General features: G+C 33.5%; 1 protein-coding gene across 4 annotated transcripts in view; it reads left to right on the top strand.

Moving 5' to 3' along the window:
* Positions 1-12,189, top strand: part of CWC22 (CWC22 spliceosome associated protein homolog) — a 56,683-nt gene extending 44,494 nt beyond the window's left edge. For all 4 annotated transcript variants that reach the window (XM_057551679.1, XM_057551676.1, XM_057551678.1 and 1 more), the window contains exons 12-17: positions 322-426; positions 1,695-1,776; positions 5,365-5,425; positions 9,241-9,318; positions 9,954-10,106; positions 12,058-12,189. In XM_057551679.1, the coding sequence (XP_057407662.1) occupies positions 322-426; positions 1,695-1,776; positions 5,365-5,425; positions 9,241-9,318; positions 9,954-10,106; positions 12,058-12,189 (611 nt within the window). The remainder of the gene's footprint in view (positions 1-321; positions 427-1,694; positions 1,777-5,364; positions 5,426-9,240; positions 9,319-9,953; positions 10,107-12,057) is intronic.
* The last annotated feature ends 92 nt before the right edge of the window (positions 12,190-12,281 follow it).

Here is a 12,281-nt window from a genome sequence, read left to right as displayed (position 1 = left end):
GCCTAGTTTATTGTTCCAGTGCTCTTGCTCTTTTGGAAAACCTTCATTTGCTTTTTCTTTGTTCTTCTCATCCCTTGCTTGTTTCATGGCCACTTTCTATCTGGCAGAAGAATTACACATACGGCCTTCTCTAGTCAAATTAGTTACAATGCTCTCTGAATACTCAGGGAATAACATGAGGCCTGTGTGATCATCTTCGCTGGTTGATAAACTGTTACACCACCATGGGTTGCAGTGAACTGAGAATTATCTTCTTGGAATGAGATGCATTTGTATCCCTTGCTCATTCATATTTTCCTAAACCTATCTTTGTTCTTTTAGAAATTCTTGATGAAGGAGATAGTGACTCAAACACAGACCAAGATGCTGGGAGTAGTGAAGAGGAGGAGGAAGAAGAGGAGGAAGAGGGAGAAGAAGATGAAGAAGGTAAAAGTATAGCTTATTCAAATAAGACTGTAAAATACTCCCAAGGTAATCTAGTGTAGTCCTCTAAAACAGTGGCTCTTAATCTGTGGAGGGCTGCAAGCAATGCTGCTGGCATCTAATGGGTGAAGGCTGGAGATTCTGTGAAACATCCTGTGAGTCATAAGACTGCCCCCCACAGCAAAGTACCAGTATTGGCAAGGTTGGAAGACCCTGCTAGGAAAGTATTAAACAAGGAAATTCATTTTTTAATATTAACATAATTTTAACTTGACATTTTATGACTTTGATTATAAACTCTGAAAAAGGTATATTCATGTTGAGGGCATGTGATTTATGTTACCCTGGCATGAATGTAACAGATGAGAGTGACTAGATATTTGCTCTTTACGTTGGAAAAATAGAGTGGAGAGGCCCAAAGCTATATTTGAACAGAAGCAGGCATGATGTTCTTCCTCTTCAGCTTTAATTATATTATTTCACAGGAAAATAAGCTCAGAACTTTACTTTGGTTAAGTCTCAGTTAAAACATCAGCACATACACTGGTCAATATTTACTTACGTTACATATTTGAAAATATTAAAAGTATATCTTTCCCTTTTAGGGCGTAATATTCCGTCTTAGAGTATAGTAGCTCTTCTACAACATAGTTTATAAAAATGAGTTTGATTTTTTCCATTGTCTTCCTCATTTAAAACAGCTCCTAACCATGTACTACATTTAACTTTAGCATTTCTTTGATTTAATGTGAAAATACTATTCAAATAAAAACTATTAAATGTTTATAAGGAAAGTTTTCATGCATTAGGTAAGAGAAAATTTTAACAAATATTCATATTTCTATTGGACCCATTAAACCTGTCATGATGATCCAGTGTTCTCTGAAACTGAATTTCTACCCATAAGTTACAGTTCTTTCAAATTATCAAGATAACGGTTTATAAATATGGAAATAATGTTTTACTAAACAACAGCATGAGTGCAGCCTTTTATAATGTCTAAATGAGCAGGTGACACAGAAACAAAAATAGTTTTCCTGGCTTGGTTCTGGACTTCTTTGAGCTGAATAAACTTATTAAAATACTCTAAGATATGGCAAAAGACTAGAAAGTTACTTTGAATTCTGTAAATACTAACTTATACTGTAGAAGAGTGTGTTATTATTATTAAACTCATAGATTCTAAATAGATTATGAAAATATTATTATACAGGGATACATTTTCAGTTCACATTTGTGTAGTTTTATAATTTGGTTATGTTTAATTTCAGGACAAACGGTGACTATTCATGACAAAACAGAAATTAATCTAGTCTCATTTCGTCGTACAATTTATCTTGCTATTCAGTCAAGGTAAGATACTGTAGATCAGTTGATCCTTATTTTTGACAGGGGATGGGCAAGCAGATGGGATTTTTAGAATCTGATAACAGAAAACTAGATACTATTGCAGGGATTCTCAAACTACTTGCCTCTACCCCCATCCCAAGCCCCAGTTAATAGATTCCTACTGTTGGTTCTTCACCTCAGGAGTAAATTGTCTTTACTTATCTGTTACGTAATTAAATGTTTTTCTTTTTAAAGCTATGTCATTTCTTATATTTAAATATCACTAATAACCTGAAAACAATTCTACATTACAGAGTTAGCAGAGTATTTAATTGTGTAGTGGAAGTTTAATGTTTTATTTTTTTTTAATTTGGTTTCTAACTCTGGCTCTAAGCAGAGAAACACTGTTATGATGACGTTTGGACACTGATTTGTTGTGCAGATGGAAATGAATATGAACGGAAGTAGGCATTAGGAAGGTTTTAAGGACCCTTTGAAGTAATGTTAAGCAAGAACTACTATGATGTCATGAAAACAACCATTCCCTTTGAAGGCAGTGACTTTGGTTTTAAAGAGAAATAAATGGAAATATTAAATGCTTAGTGCATCTGTTGTTTCGAATGGTAATCAGCCTATTGATTTAGTGGGCACCGTGTATATTTTACAGTGGAGAAGGAATATTTTCTCTGTTTTGTTTTGTTACTAGGTTTTGTATATTTCCATTTAGTATGATGTAATAGCAAAAATGATTCATAAGTAGGAGTCGTCTTGTTTTCAGTCTGTCTGAAAACTTTTTGGCTTAGATTCGTCTTCAAAAAGAGAAATTCGTCTTTAAACAGCAAAACATTGCTAAGAAATTTTTTTGGTTTACCCTTACATGTTTCTTTGCCTTTCACATGAAAGGAAAAACTATTAAATGTTTTTTTATACAAACTTAAAAGTGAGAAATTTTTGTTTTAAGTAGCTGTTCTTAGAGTTTGACCTTTTATTTGTTTGTCCTTTTTTTTTAGGAATTCAATAGTAATCAGTTGTAAAGAGCAGATTCCCTGCTTTAATATTGCTATTAACACTAACTTTGAAGAGTCACAGTGGAGCTCTTTGAATTATTATTTAAAAGAAACTTTGTTTTTTAAGTGATCTAACCTTGATAACCTCTGAATCACACAAAAAGATTTGAAAAACTAAAACATTAGACAAGTGACAGCCACTATTATATAGTGGCACCAATTCTAGTAACAGTACAATAAGTACTGTCTTAATGTGTTATTTGTTAAGAGTCTCAGCCCCTAAATGCCTAGTAAAAATAATTTTAGGAAGTAAACACAACTTTGATAAAAAGGTGTTTAGAGGACTTGGTTGGGAGACTCATGTAATGGGATTATAAAATGTAAAAAAGTTACCAAACAAATATTATTCTAGATGAATAAGTAATGTTGGTCATTAAAACAGCTAAAGTGGTTTACTTTATCTTTTTAAAGCAACAGTACTCAGTAGTAATGATGAGTTCAGTTAGATACACGGAAAGATTACTAGTGGAAATTTAAATTGGTGCATTCTTTATGGAAAGCCTCTTGGTAGCATGAATCAATGGCTTAGTTTGATTGCCATTTGACCCTTCTTTTTCATTATATTTCTTAAAGAAATACATATTGACAGAGAATTATACACAGAATTGTTCAAAGCAAAAAGAGAGGGGGAGAGAGAGAGAGAGAATCTTATTGCCCAGTATGAATAATCAAAATGTTCAATTTATGCCACCATTGAAAATTAAGTTAATGGAGCATTGGTACTGATGTGCGCAAGTGGTCTGATTTATTGTTAGGTGGGGATAAAAACTAATAATATAGACTATATAATACCATGCTGGTAGCGTTATCTTAAGTATACAAATAGGTAGGCAGATTCTAGAAATAATACATTAACATAACACCAGTGGTTATCTTGAGAGGTTGGATTATTTATATAAGCTGTTCACTTCTGGAAATCTTCTGAACAAAACCAAGTTCTGGCAACTGAACTATTTGGGGATTTTATTTTTTTACTTTCTTTCCTTTTAGACTTGTTGACTGACCTCAATAGTACTCTGATCTTCTTCTTACTGTTCTGGCTCCTTAAACAGTCTTCTTTTATTTATGGAAACATAAAACAACACAACTAGCTTTGCTATTAAAAATTAGACTTTCCTGGTGGTTCTTGCTTTTAAGTGATGTTGAAGCTGTAGCATCAGAGGGAGGTGGGACTATAATGTCCTCAACAATTTGAAGTTCCTTAGATTAGAGACATCAACAAACCATTTGTAAGCATGGCTTGAAAACTGGCATTGTGTAAAGTCTTTTTTCTTTCCCCTTCCCTCAGTCACTATTAATTGTGTTAAACCTGGAATTCATTTGGTTTAAAATATCAAGCAAATTTAATTCATTTAATATTTACATTTAGTGCAACTTCAAAACAGTCATGCTAAGGAGTCACCAAATACTTTTAAAGTAAAACAGGAACAAGGGAAATAGACTGTCATACCTTCTCCCTTATTCTTCACTTACTATATAAAAGGAAAGTTGCAAAATTTTTCCATGACCTACTTGACTTGTTTTTCAGAAATTACAGGATTTTCTTCCTGAGTACTAATTCTGTTTAAAAAAAAAAAAAAACTAGAAAATGTCACATTTTTTAAAATACTTTTTGGTATTGCTATATTATTGAAGTTTATCAACTACAGTGAACTATTTTAATCTTAGGGCTAGATACTGTTTAATATTATCTGTTATGAAAGCTCTTTCTTGATAGATTTCTTTTTTTCTTTTCAGTTTTTTTGAAATTCCATTCTACCATCTTGAATTATTACCCCTTTTGTGTTTATGAAACCCAATAAGTAACAGAAGCCGAGGAATAGAGATGAACTATAAAACTAAATTCATAATCATTATATTTCAGTGGGTGATTATTTTATACTGCTGTTATCAAAAGATATTAGCATTTTTCCTGAATCAAGTTCACACTGAGTTTGATAATTCTCTTAAGTGAAGCATATTGAAATATTTTTCATGTAATTTATATAAGTTGTATAAAAACAAATTTTTTTCTTTGTAAGTGATTTTGGTTATTTACTATTTTTATACTTAGTTTTTATATAATGTACAATAGAAGCCCTGTGTTTGGGTATGAATCAAGATAACTTGTAAAGGTGGTGATTAAGCACTGGATGTCATGCTGGGCTCCTGGAACATCTTTTACCTCTTCCTGACTTGGATCAGGAGAAGTGGAAATATTTAGCAGTGTAATAAAAATTTGCTTGCTTTCTGTGTCTATGGATTTGCACATTCTGGACATTGTATATAAATGGAATTATACCGTATGTGGTTTTTATGTCTGACTTCTTTCACTTAACATAAGTCAAAGTCCATCCATTTTATACTGTAGTATGTATCAGTACTTCATTCTTTGCAGAGTTAAGAACTATATCTTTTTTATATATACAATACAGTAATATGAAATTATAGTAAAAAAATATTTAAAACAATTATTAAGGTAAGATTCTTACATATGAAAGAGTGCTACAGTTTAAATATGCTGCAGGTTTTTAACCTAACTATTGTGACCATTTTATCTCTACAGTTTAGATTTTGAAGAGTGTGCTCACAAGTTGCTGAAAATGGAGTTTCCTGAAGGTCAAACAGTAAGTTAATACTTTTTTTTCTATTAGGAAATACATACTGGTTATAAAAATGGTTAAGACAGTTAATAGGTTTCATGAATTGGAACAGTAACTCAGTACTGAATACTCATTTTTTAAAATGTAGGTTTTCTAAAATTTTAAAGTAACTCAAAACTTAGGAGTTCCGAGGTGCTTCATATATGCTACTCATTCCAGTAACTTAAATTGGCTGTTTGATTTGGCTTTGGGAAAAGGAGGAAGTCTCTCTGAACCACCACACTTTACACAAATTTCTGAGTGGTTGCCTATAAATCAAGTGGTGACTTAAATACAATAGGAAGTTTGTTCTCTAGTGAATTACCCGGTCCGTCTACTTTATGCACTAAAACATTCTTTTGTCGTAGAAGTTGTGAAGATCACCATACATGTTGTTACATTTCTTTAATTGCATACAGAAGAATCTGTACCATTTTTTTCATTCATTAATTCATTTAACAAAATGTATTCAGCATATACTGTATGTCAGGGATTCAGCTGGCCGTAAAGTACATTTTAGCCCCCTCTTAGCCCATTAGTCTTATAACTAGTTAGTCTTATAACTCAGTATACTTCACTATTCAAAGTATCATGGAACCCTAATACCAAGGATAATAAAGACTAGATGGGTGTTTTTTTCTAGTTGTATTCTTATGTATATTATTCGCGGTCCATCTGGATTTTAGATCCTTGGAACCTGAGCCAAGGCTTCCAGGGTTTTGTTTTTCACACCTTCCTTTACATGTAGTAGACAGGTGCAGAGTGAATGTGTCAGCTCTACTAGGCTGTTTGGTTTCTAGTTCTTCTAAAAGATCTTCTTGACTATCTGAGCTAAGTTAGCGTTAAGTGGAAGTCCTTTGTCTTAAGGCTTTAAATATGTTCTATTACAGGGATGGGCACACTGTGGCCCAGGCTCACTGCCCATTTTCTATAAATAAAGTTTTATTGGAGTACAGCCGTGCCCATTGGTTGATGTATTGTGTGTGGCTGCTTTTGCCCTGTAGCAGCAGAATTGACTAGTTGCCACAGAGACTATATGGCTACTAAAGCCTAAAATATTTACTGTCTGGCTTTTTACAGAAAAAGTTTCCCAGCCTTTGTTCAAGACTATAGATTAGTTCTTGAAATGCCATGGTATGGAATTTTGAGAAGAGATTATTCTTTGCAAATTAAAAAAATTATTTTTTCCCTCTTAAAGTTTATTTATTGGTATATTAATAATAGTGTACCTATTTGTATTATGGGGCACTTGATGTGTTGTCATTGGAAGAGAATAAATTAGTGAATTAACCTTTAAAATTATAATTGAAACTGAAGTTATAGTATGATCTTGTCACATTATTTGAGGAATACAATTAAGTCATTATAAATTTTATTAATATTAATCTAGAGGATAGTTGTTCTAGAACTTAACTGCAACATATTTTGATAACATTTGGAAGAGTGTCTTAGTGCATCTATTTTCATGCACTCAAAAGACTCTCCTAAAATCACTATGAGGGCTTCCCTGGTGGCGCAATGGTTGAGAGTCTGCCTGCCAGTGCAGGGGACACGGGTTCGAGCCCTGGTCTGGGAAGGTCCCACATGCCATGGAGCAACTAGGCCCATGAGCCACAACTACTGAGCCTGCGCCCCGCAACAAGAGAGGCCGCGATAGTGAGAGGCCCGCGCACCGCGATGAAGAGTGTCTCCCGCTCGCCACAACTAGAGAAAGCCCTCGCACAGAAACGAAGACCCAACACAGCCATAAATAAATAAATAAATAAAAAATCACTATGATATTTAATTAAAATGTTAAAATATTTAATTATTTTATGCCACAGGGAATAACTCTTGTAATTGCACTTAGTCTAGGGAAGAAAGTAATTTGTTTTTCAGGTAGTGCTGACTTTATTAGCAATGCTATCAGCATATTACCATGTTATATTGTTTAAAACCTGATTACCTGTTATGTTATTGTAAAATACAGTGTTGGTAGAAGAAGTTGAAAATGCATTTTAATATATCAAATTAACATTATATGGCAGAACTCAGAAAAGCCTCATTTAAGTTTTTAGTACTATATTAAATTTTGACAAAGTACATCTCTTCAGAACTTAGACATTTATAAACATTTTAATTGAGGCAACTCATGACTAATCTTTAAAAAAATAATAATAATCTAGCTATATAATTACATCTAAAAATAATCTTATATTGTGAAGGGAGGCCTTTGAGTAGATAGTGTTATAAGTGAATTATCAGCTTCTAGAACAGCACTGTCCAATACAACTTTCTGCAGTGATGAAAATATTCATATTCTGCACTGTTTAGTACAGTGGCCACTATACTCGTCACATGTCACTTTTGAGTACTTAAAATGTGACTAGTGTGACTGAGAAACTAAAATTTGAATTTTATGTAATGTTAAGCAATTTAAATTTAAATAGCTATGTGTTGCTAGGACCTACCATACTGGATAGCACAGTTCTAGAGTGTCTGTTCTGTGCTTCAGGGTCCCCTTGCTTCCTCTTGCACATACATATTTGCAGTAAATGCATATTGACCTCATTTTAAAAATTATTTACAATAATTGCTTAGGTTGTATCTTAGTAATTATTATATCAAGTGACAAAATGCTACAAAATGTTATCAAGTGACACAAGTGTCAAAATTCCTAATTGAAGATATAAAGGTAAAATTAAATAAAAGTAAAAATGAACTGAAATGTATACATTATATTTTATAGGCTTGCTTTCTGTTTATAGAAAGCAAATACATTGCAGTTACTGTATTTAAAAAAACTAATTTTAAACTTTCTGATAAGAAATGTTTTGTTGAGAAATATATTTAGTTAATTCCACAGCAGTGCTCAGGGTTAGGGGTAGGGTTATGTCTTTTTTCATTTTGTCTCCATTGATTTGTCCATATTTCCTGAGTTTCTTCATTTATGAAATTTCTGTAATCAACACATATTTCATTAAGGTTATTTCAGGAATTAGTAAATAATATTTATTTGTTATAAGTCATTTGTGATGATGGTATTTCCTGATCCTAGATTTATTCTTGCATTTCTTAGTTCAACAGAATTTTCGCAAAGGAGTTTTCAAGGCACATAAATAACTGATTGGACAGTGTGTTATTATAGCCGTTATGAAATGATTCCATCTATTTATAGAGATTCATCTATTGACAGATCTATATGTATAACATTTATTTTAAGGCTAAAAAACTTAGCCACAAATGTCTTTTTTTGTTGTTGCTCTTTTAAATATATTTTCTTCTTTATCAGCCAGAGGGTCATTTACATTAACATTGAAGCTGTGCCCATGTATGCTTCTGTCAAGACTCACCATGTTCTGCCTTTTCCATACTAACAAAATATATTCCTTGATAATTGGGTTTAAATCTTTGGAAGATGTATAACTGAATTGTTATATGTCATATTGGTGATCTATATTTAAAAGACTTCTGTGTAGAATCTTTTTAGAATACAGTATATTCAGTCTCTTTTTGATGTATCTGTTTCCTATACTAGGTTTTCATGAAGTGGTTCACACTTATATGAATTTAGAATTTTATAATCAATCTAATTAGCATAAATGACTGTGGAATTTCTGTCAGGCAAACAGAAGACTTTAAAAAACTATAGGCTTGAATAGATTGAATTTTTTATTTTGTCTTCACAACTAAAGTTCACAGAGTTTTGTGTTTTTAAAACCTTATTTAAAAATTCAGGCTGTCTCTATCATATTGATAAATTATCATATAGCATGGATTCACTGTGTTTTGAATCATTAATGTAATTGTTTTCCAAATAGAAAGAACTCTGCAACATGATACTTGACTGCTGTGCCCAACAAAGGACATATGAGAAATTTTTTGGCTTATTAGCTGGGGTGAGTTCCAACCTCAATTTTCTTGTTGGATTTTGATGAAATCACAAGGGTAATTCTTAACATGAGTATTGTGAATTAATGTGTCTGCTTTGTTGCCTGGTCTAATATAATAACATATCTTTGCTGAAAGCAAATTGTTCTTCCCTTCCACAGGTTTCCCACTCTCTGCAGCTTCCTCCTTTCCCACTTCATTTTTGTAGTGCCTTAACGTTACGTATTACTCTTCCAGAACTTTGAGAAATTCCACATGCTTTGTAAAATTTCCCGAAGAGGACAGTTAAATGCTGTCTTTTCAAAATTTCACAGCAGTTTCTGAAGTCAAATACATGCTCAGGCAGCACAAATAAAGCATGAGCTAAAATAATTTTTTGAGCCCAAACTCAACCCACAGAGAAGTATATTTATCTTATACAAATGTTTGTGTCTCTGGTCAGCTACATGTATAACTTTGTTTTAGCATATAAATCCCAGGTAGATAGGGGTGATATATATTAACTTCTTTTTTGAGCATCCCATTATACAGCACAAGAAGACTGAGTGATATGATATACAAATATTTATTAACTTTTGATTGAATAAAATTAGTATTTAATATGCTCATAATGGTATTGACATTTTTATTTTTAATTTATTAGCGATTTTGCATGCTAAAAAAAGAATACATGGAATCCTTTGAAAGTATATTCAAAGAACAATATGATACCATCCATCGGTTGGAAACAAACAAATTGAGAAATGTTGCTAAGATGTTTGCTCACCTCTTATACACCGATTCACTTCCATGGAGCGTAAGTAGATGGGTCAATATTTGTACTTCTTTCCTAATCCCCTGTTATTATGAAATAGATATTAAGTATAACATAGCCATACTTTTCCTATGTAGGAAATGTACTTTAAAATGAAATGTGGAGCAAACTTTTACTATAATGGCAATCTTTGAGGTTGTGTTCATATAACATGGGATCAAAAAACTAAGTAGGATCTCCCCTGGTGCTGCAGTGGTTAAGAATCTGCCTGCCAATGCAGGGGACACAGGTTTGATCCCTGGTCCAGGAAGGTCCCACATGCCGCTGAGCAATCAAGCCTGTGCTCCACAGCTACTGAGCCCGCACGCCACAACTGCTGAAGCCCGCACACCTAGAGCCCGTGCTCCGCAACAAGAGAAGCCACCGCAATGAGAAGCCCGTGCACCGCAACGAAGAGTAGCCCCCGCTCGCTGCAACTAGAGAAAGCCCGCACACAAGAACGAAGACCCAATGCAGCCAAAAATAAATAAATTGATTAATTAATTTTTTTAAAAAAAGAAAACCTAAGTAAATAATGTGTGAGTGTAAGAAATACCATCCTGGATGATATTAACAGTCCAAACATTACAGTGCTTTTTGATAGTGATGGCTAGGAGTGTTTTCAGAGAAGATATAGATTTTCATCTTCTCTGTGTACACACGTGTGTGCACGCTCATATTCACGTACAGCAATAGTTTGGTGGCACTTAAGCCTCTGAGTTACTGCCTGTTTCCTGACGGAGTAACTCAATAGTTCCTCTGGTAAGGACATGAGAGAAATGACTGTTCGGGCAAGATGTATTTTTCTTAGCAGGCATTGAAGTTGGGTAAGTGATAGGGAGGAGCTTCTGTAGTCATAGTTAGAGCAAGGAAAGATATTCTCAATGGGGAAATGTACACTGGGTTGGAATTTGAACTGCATTCATTAAGCTGGCACTTAATTGTACAATTACTATTCACTCAACAGCCATTTGTTTAGTCATCAACTCTGTGCCCAGAAAGAGACACTGGGCATCCAAAATGAATTGTATATGGTCCCTGCTTTCAAGAAGCTTAGTACCATATAACAGAAGAGGTAAGATGCCCAAGGTAATAATGCAAAATACAAAGTGGCAGGTTAAGCTGAAGGAACTGAAAAATCGGAAAGAAATTATATCCAAGAAGGAAGAAAAAAGAGGATCATATTGTAGAATACCACAACCCAGTGGTAGAATGAAGCAGCATCATTGAGCTTATAAATGTTGGATAGATTTTTGTAATACTTTAAATACTAAGTGTGTCCAGCTACTTTAATAGGCATTTATAAGCTAATAACCCAGCAGGCTAATCATAACTTTTACTTTGTTTTCACTCCCTTCTCTGGGAAAATGAAATCAAAGTTTTAAACAATTGAAATAAGTGAGCTTCTGGAACACATCCCTAAAAAACTGGAGGTTGCTTTTATTTTTATTTACCCTAAAATTTCTCTCTGTGAGCTTCAGTAAGCTCACTATCACAATCTTAACTATTCAGAACAAGCCATCACTCTTCGTCTTTACTCTTCTTGTGTAGTCTAGTGCTGGACAGAACTGTAGCTTGATGCTTTAAGTGGCATTTTACCCCCAACCCTCATACACCCATGTTTTGATGAGTGAGTTTTAGGAGCTAGTAATCTTAGCATTATATGCTCAAGACAATATTCCTCCCTGCTATAAAAAGCACATTACTCAGGAAAGAGAATGAACTCTATTTCTGTAGCATCTTAACATTTTGGAAATTTGTATAGAGAAGCAGTCTTAAACTTTCCCAAGTAATAATGCGTATCAGCATAAGGGAAGATATTTAGAGATAATTCTAACTGCAGATGAGAACAATCGTTAATTTCAAGGGACACTAAAAGTTACAGATATTGGTCACTTTGTCTCATCTTTTGAACACCAAAATAAAATTATTGTTTTCTAATTTTAATTTTCAGGTTCTTGAATGCATAAAGCTGAGTGAAGAAACCACTACGTCCTCCAGTAGAATTTTTGTGAAAATATTTTTCCAAGAACTGTGTGAATACATGGGTCTTCCTAAACTTAATGGAAGATTAAAGGATGAGTAAGTTTATTATTAAGCACTTTTTATTCTTACTGCCCTCAGAGGTTTTCCCCTACTTTAGCAGCCGTAAGTTCACCCTTAGTTGTAAAAATACAA

The sequence above is a fragment of the Balaenoptera acutorostrata genome, chromosome 8 (assembly GCF_949987535.1).
Source record: "Balaenoptera acutorostrata chromosome 8, mBalAcu1.1, whole genome shotgun sequence".
Taxonomy (NCBI): Eukaryota; Metazoa; Chordata; class Mammalia; order Artiodactyla; family Balaenopteridae; genus Balaenoptera; species Balaenoptera acutorostrata.
Note: the sequence above shows the minus strand (reverse complement) of the source record. Positions and strands in the feature narration are given on the sequence as shown.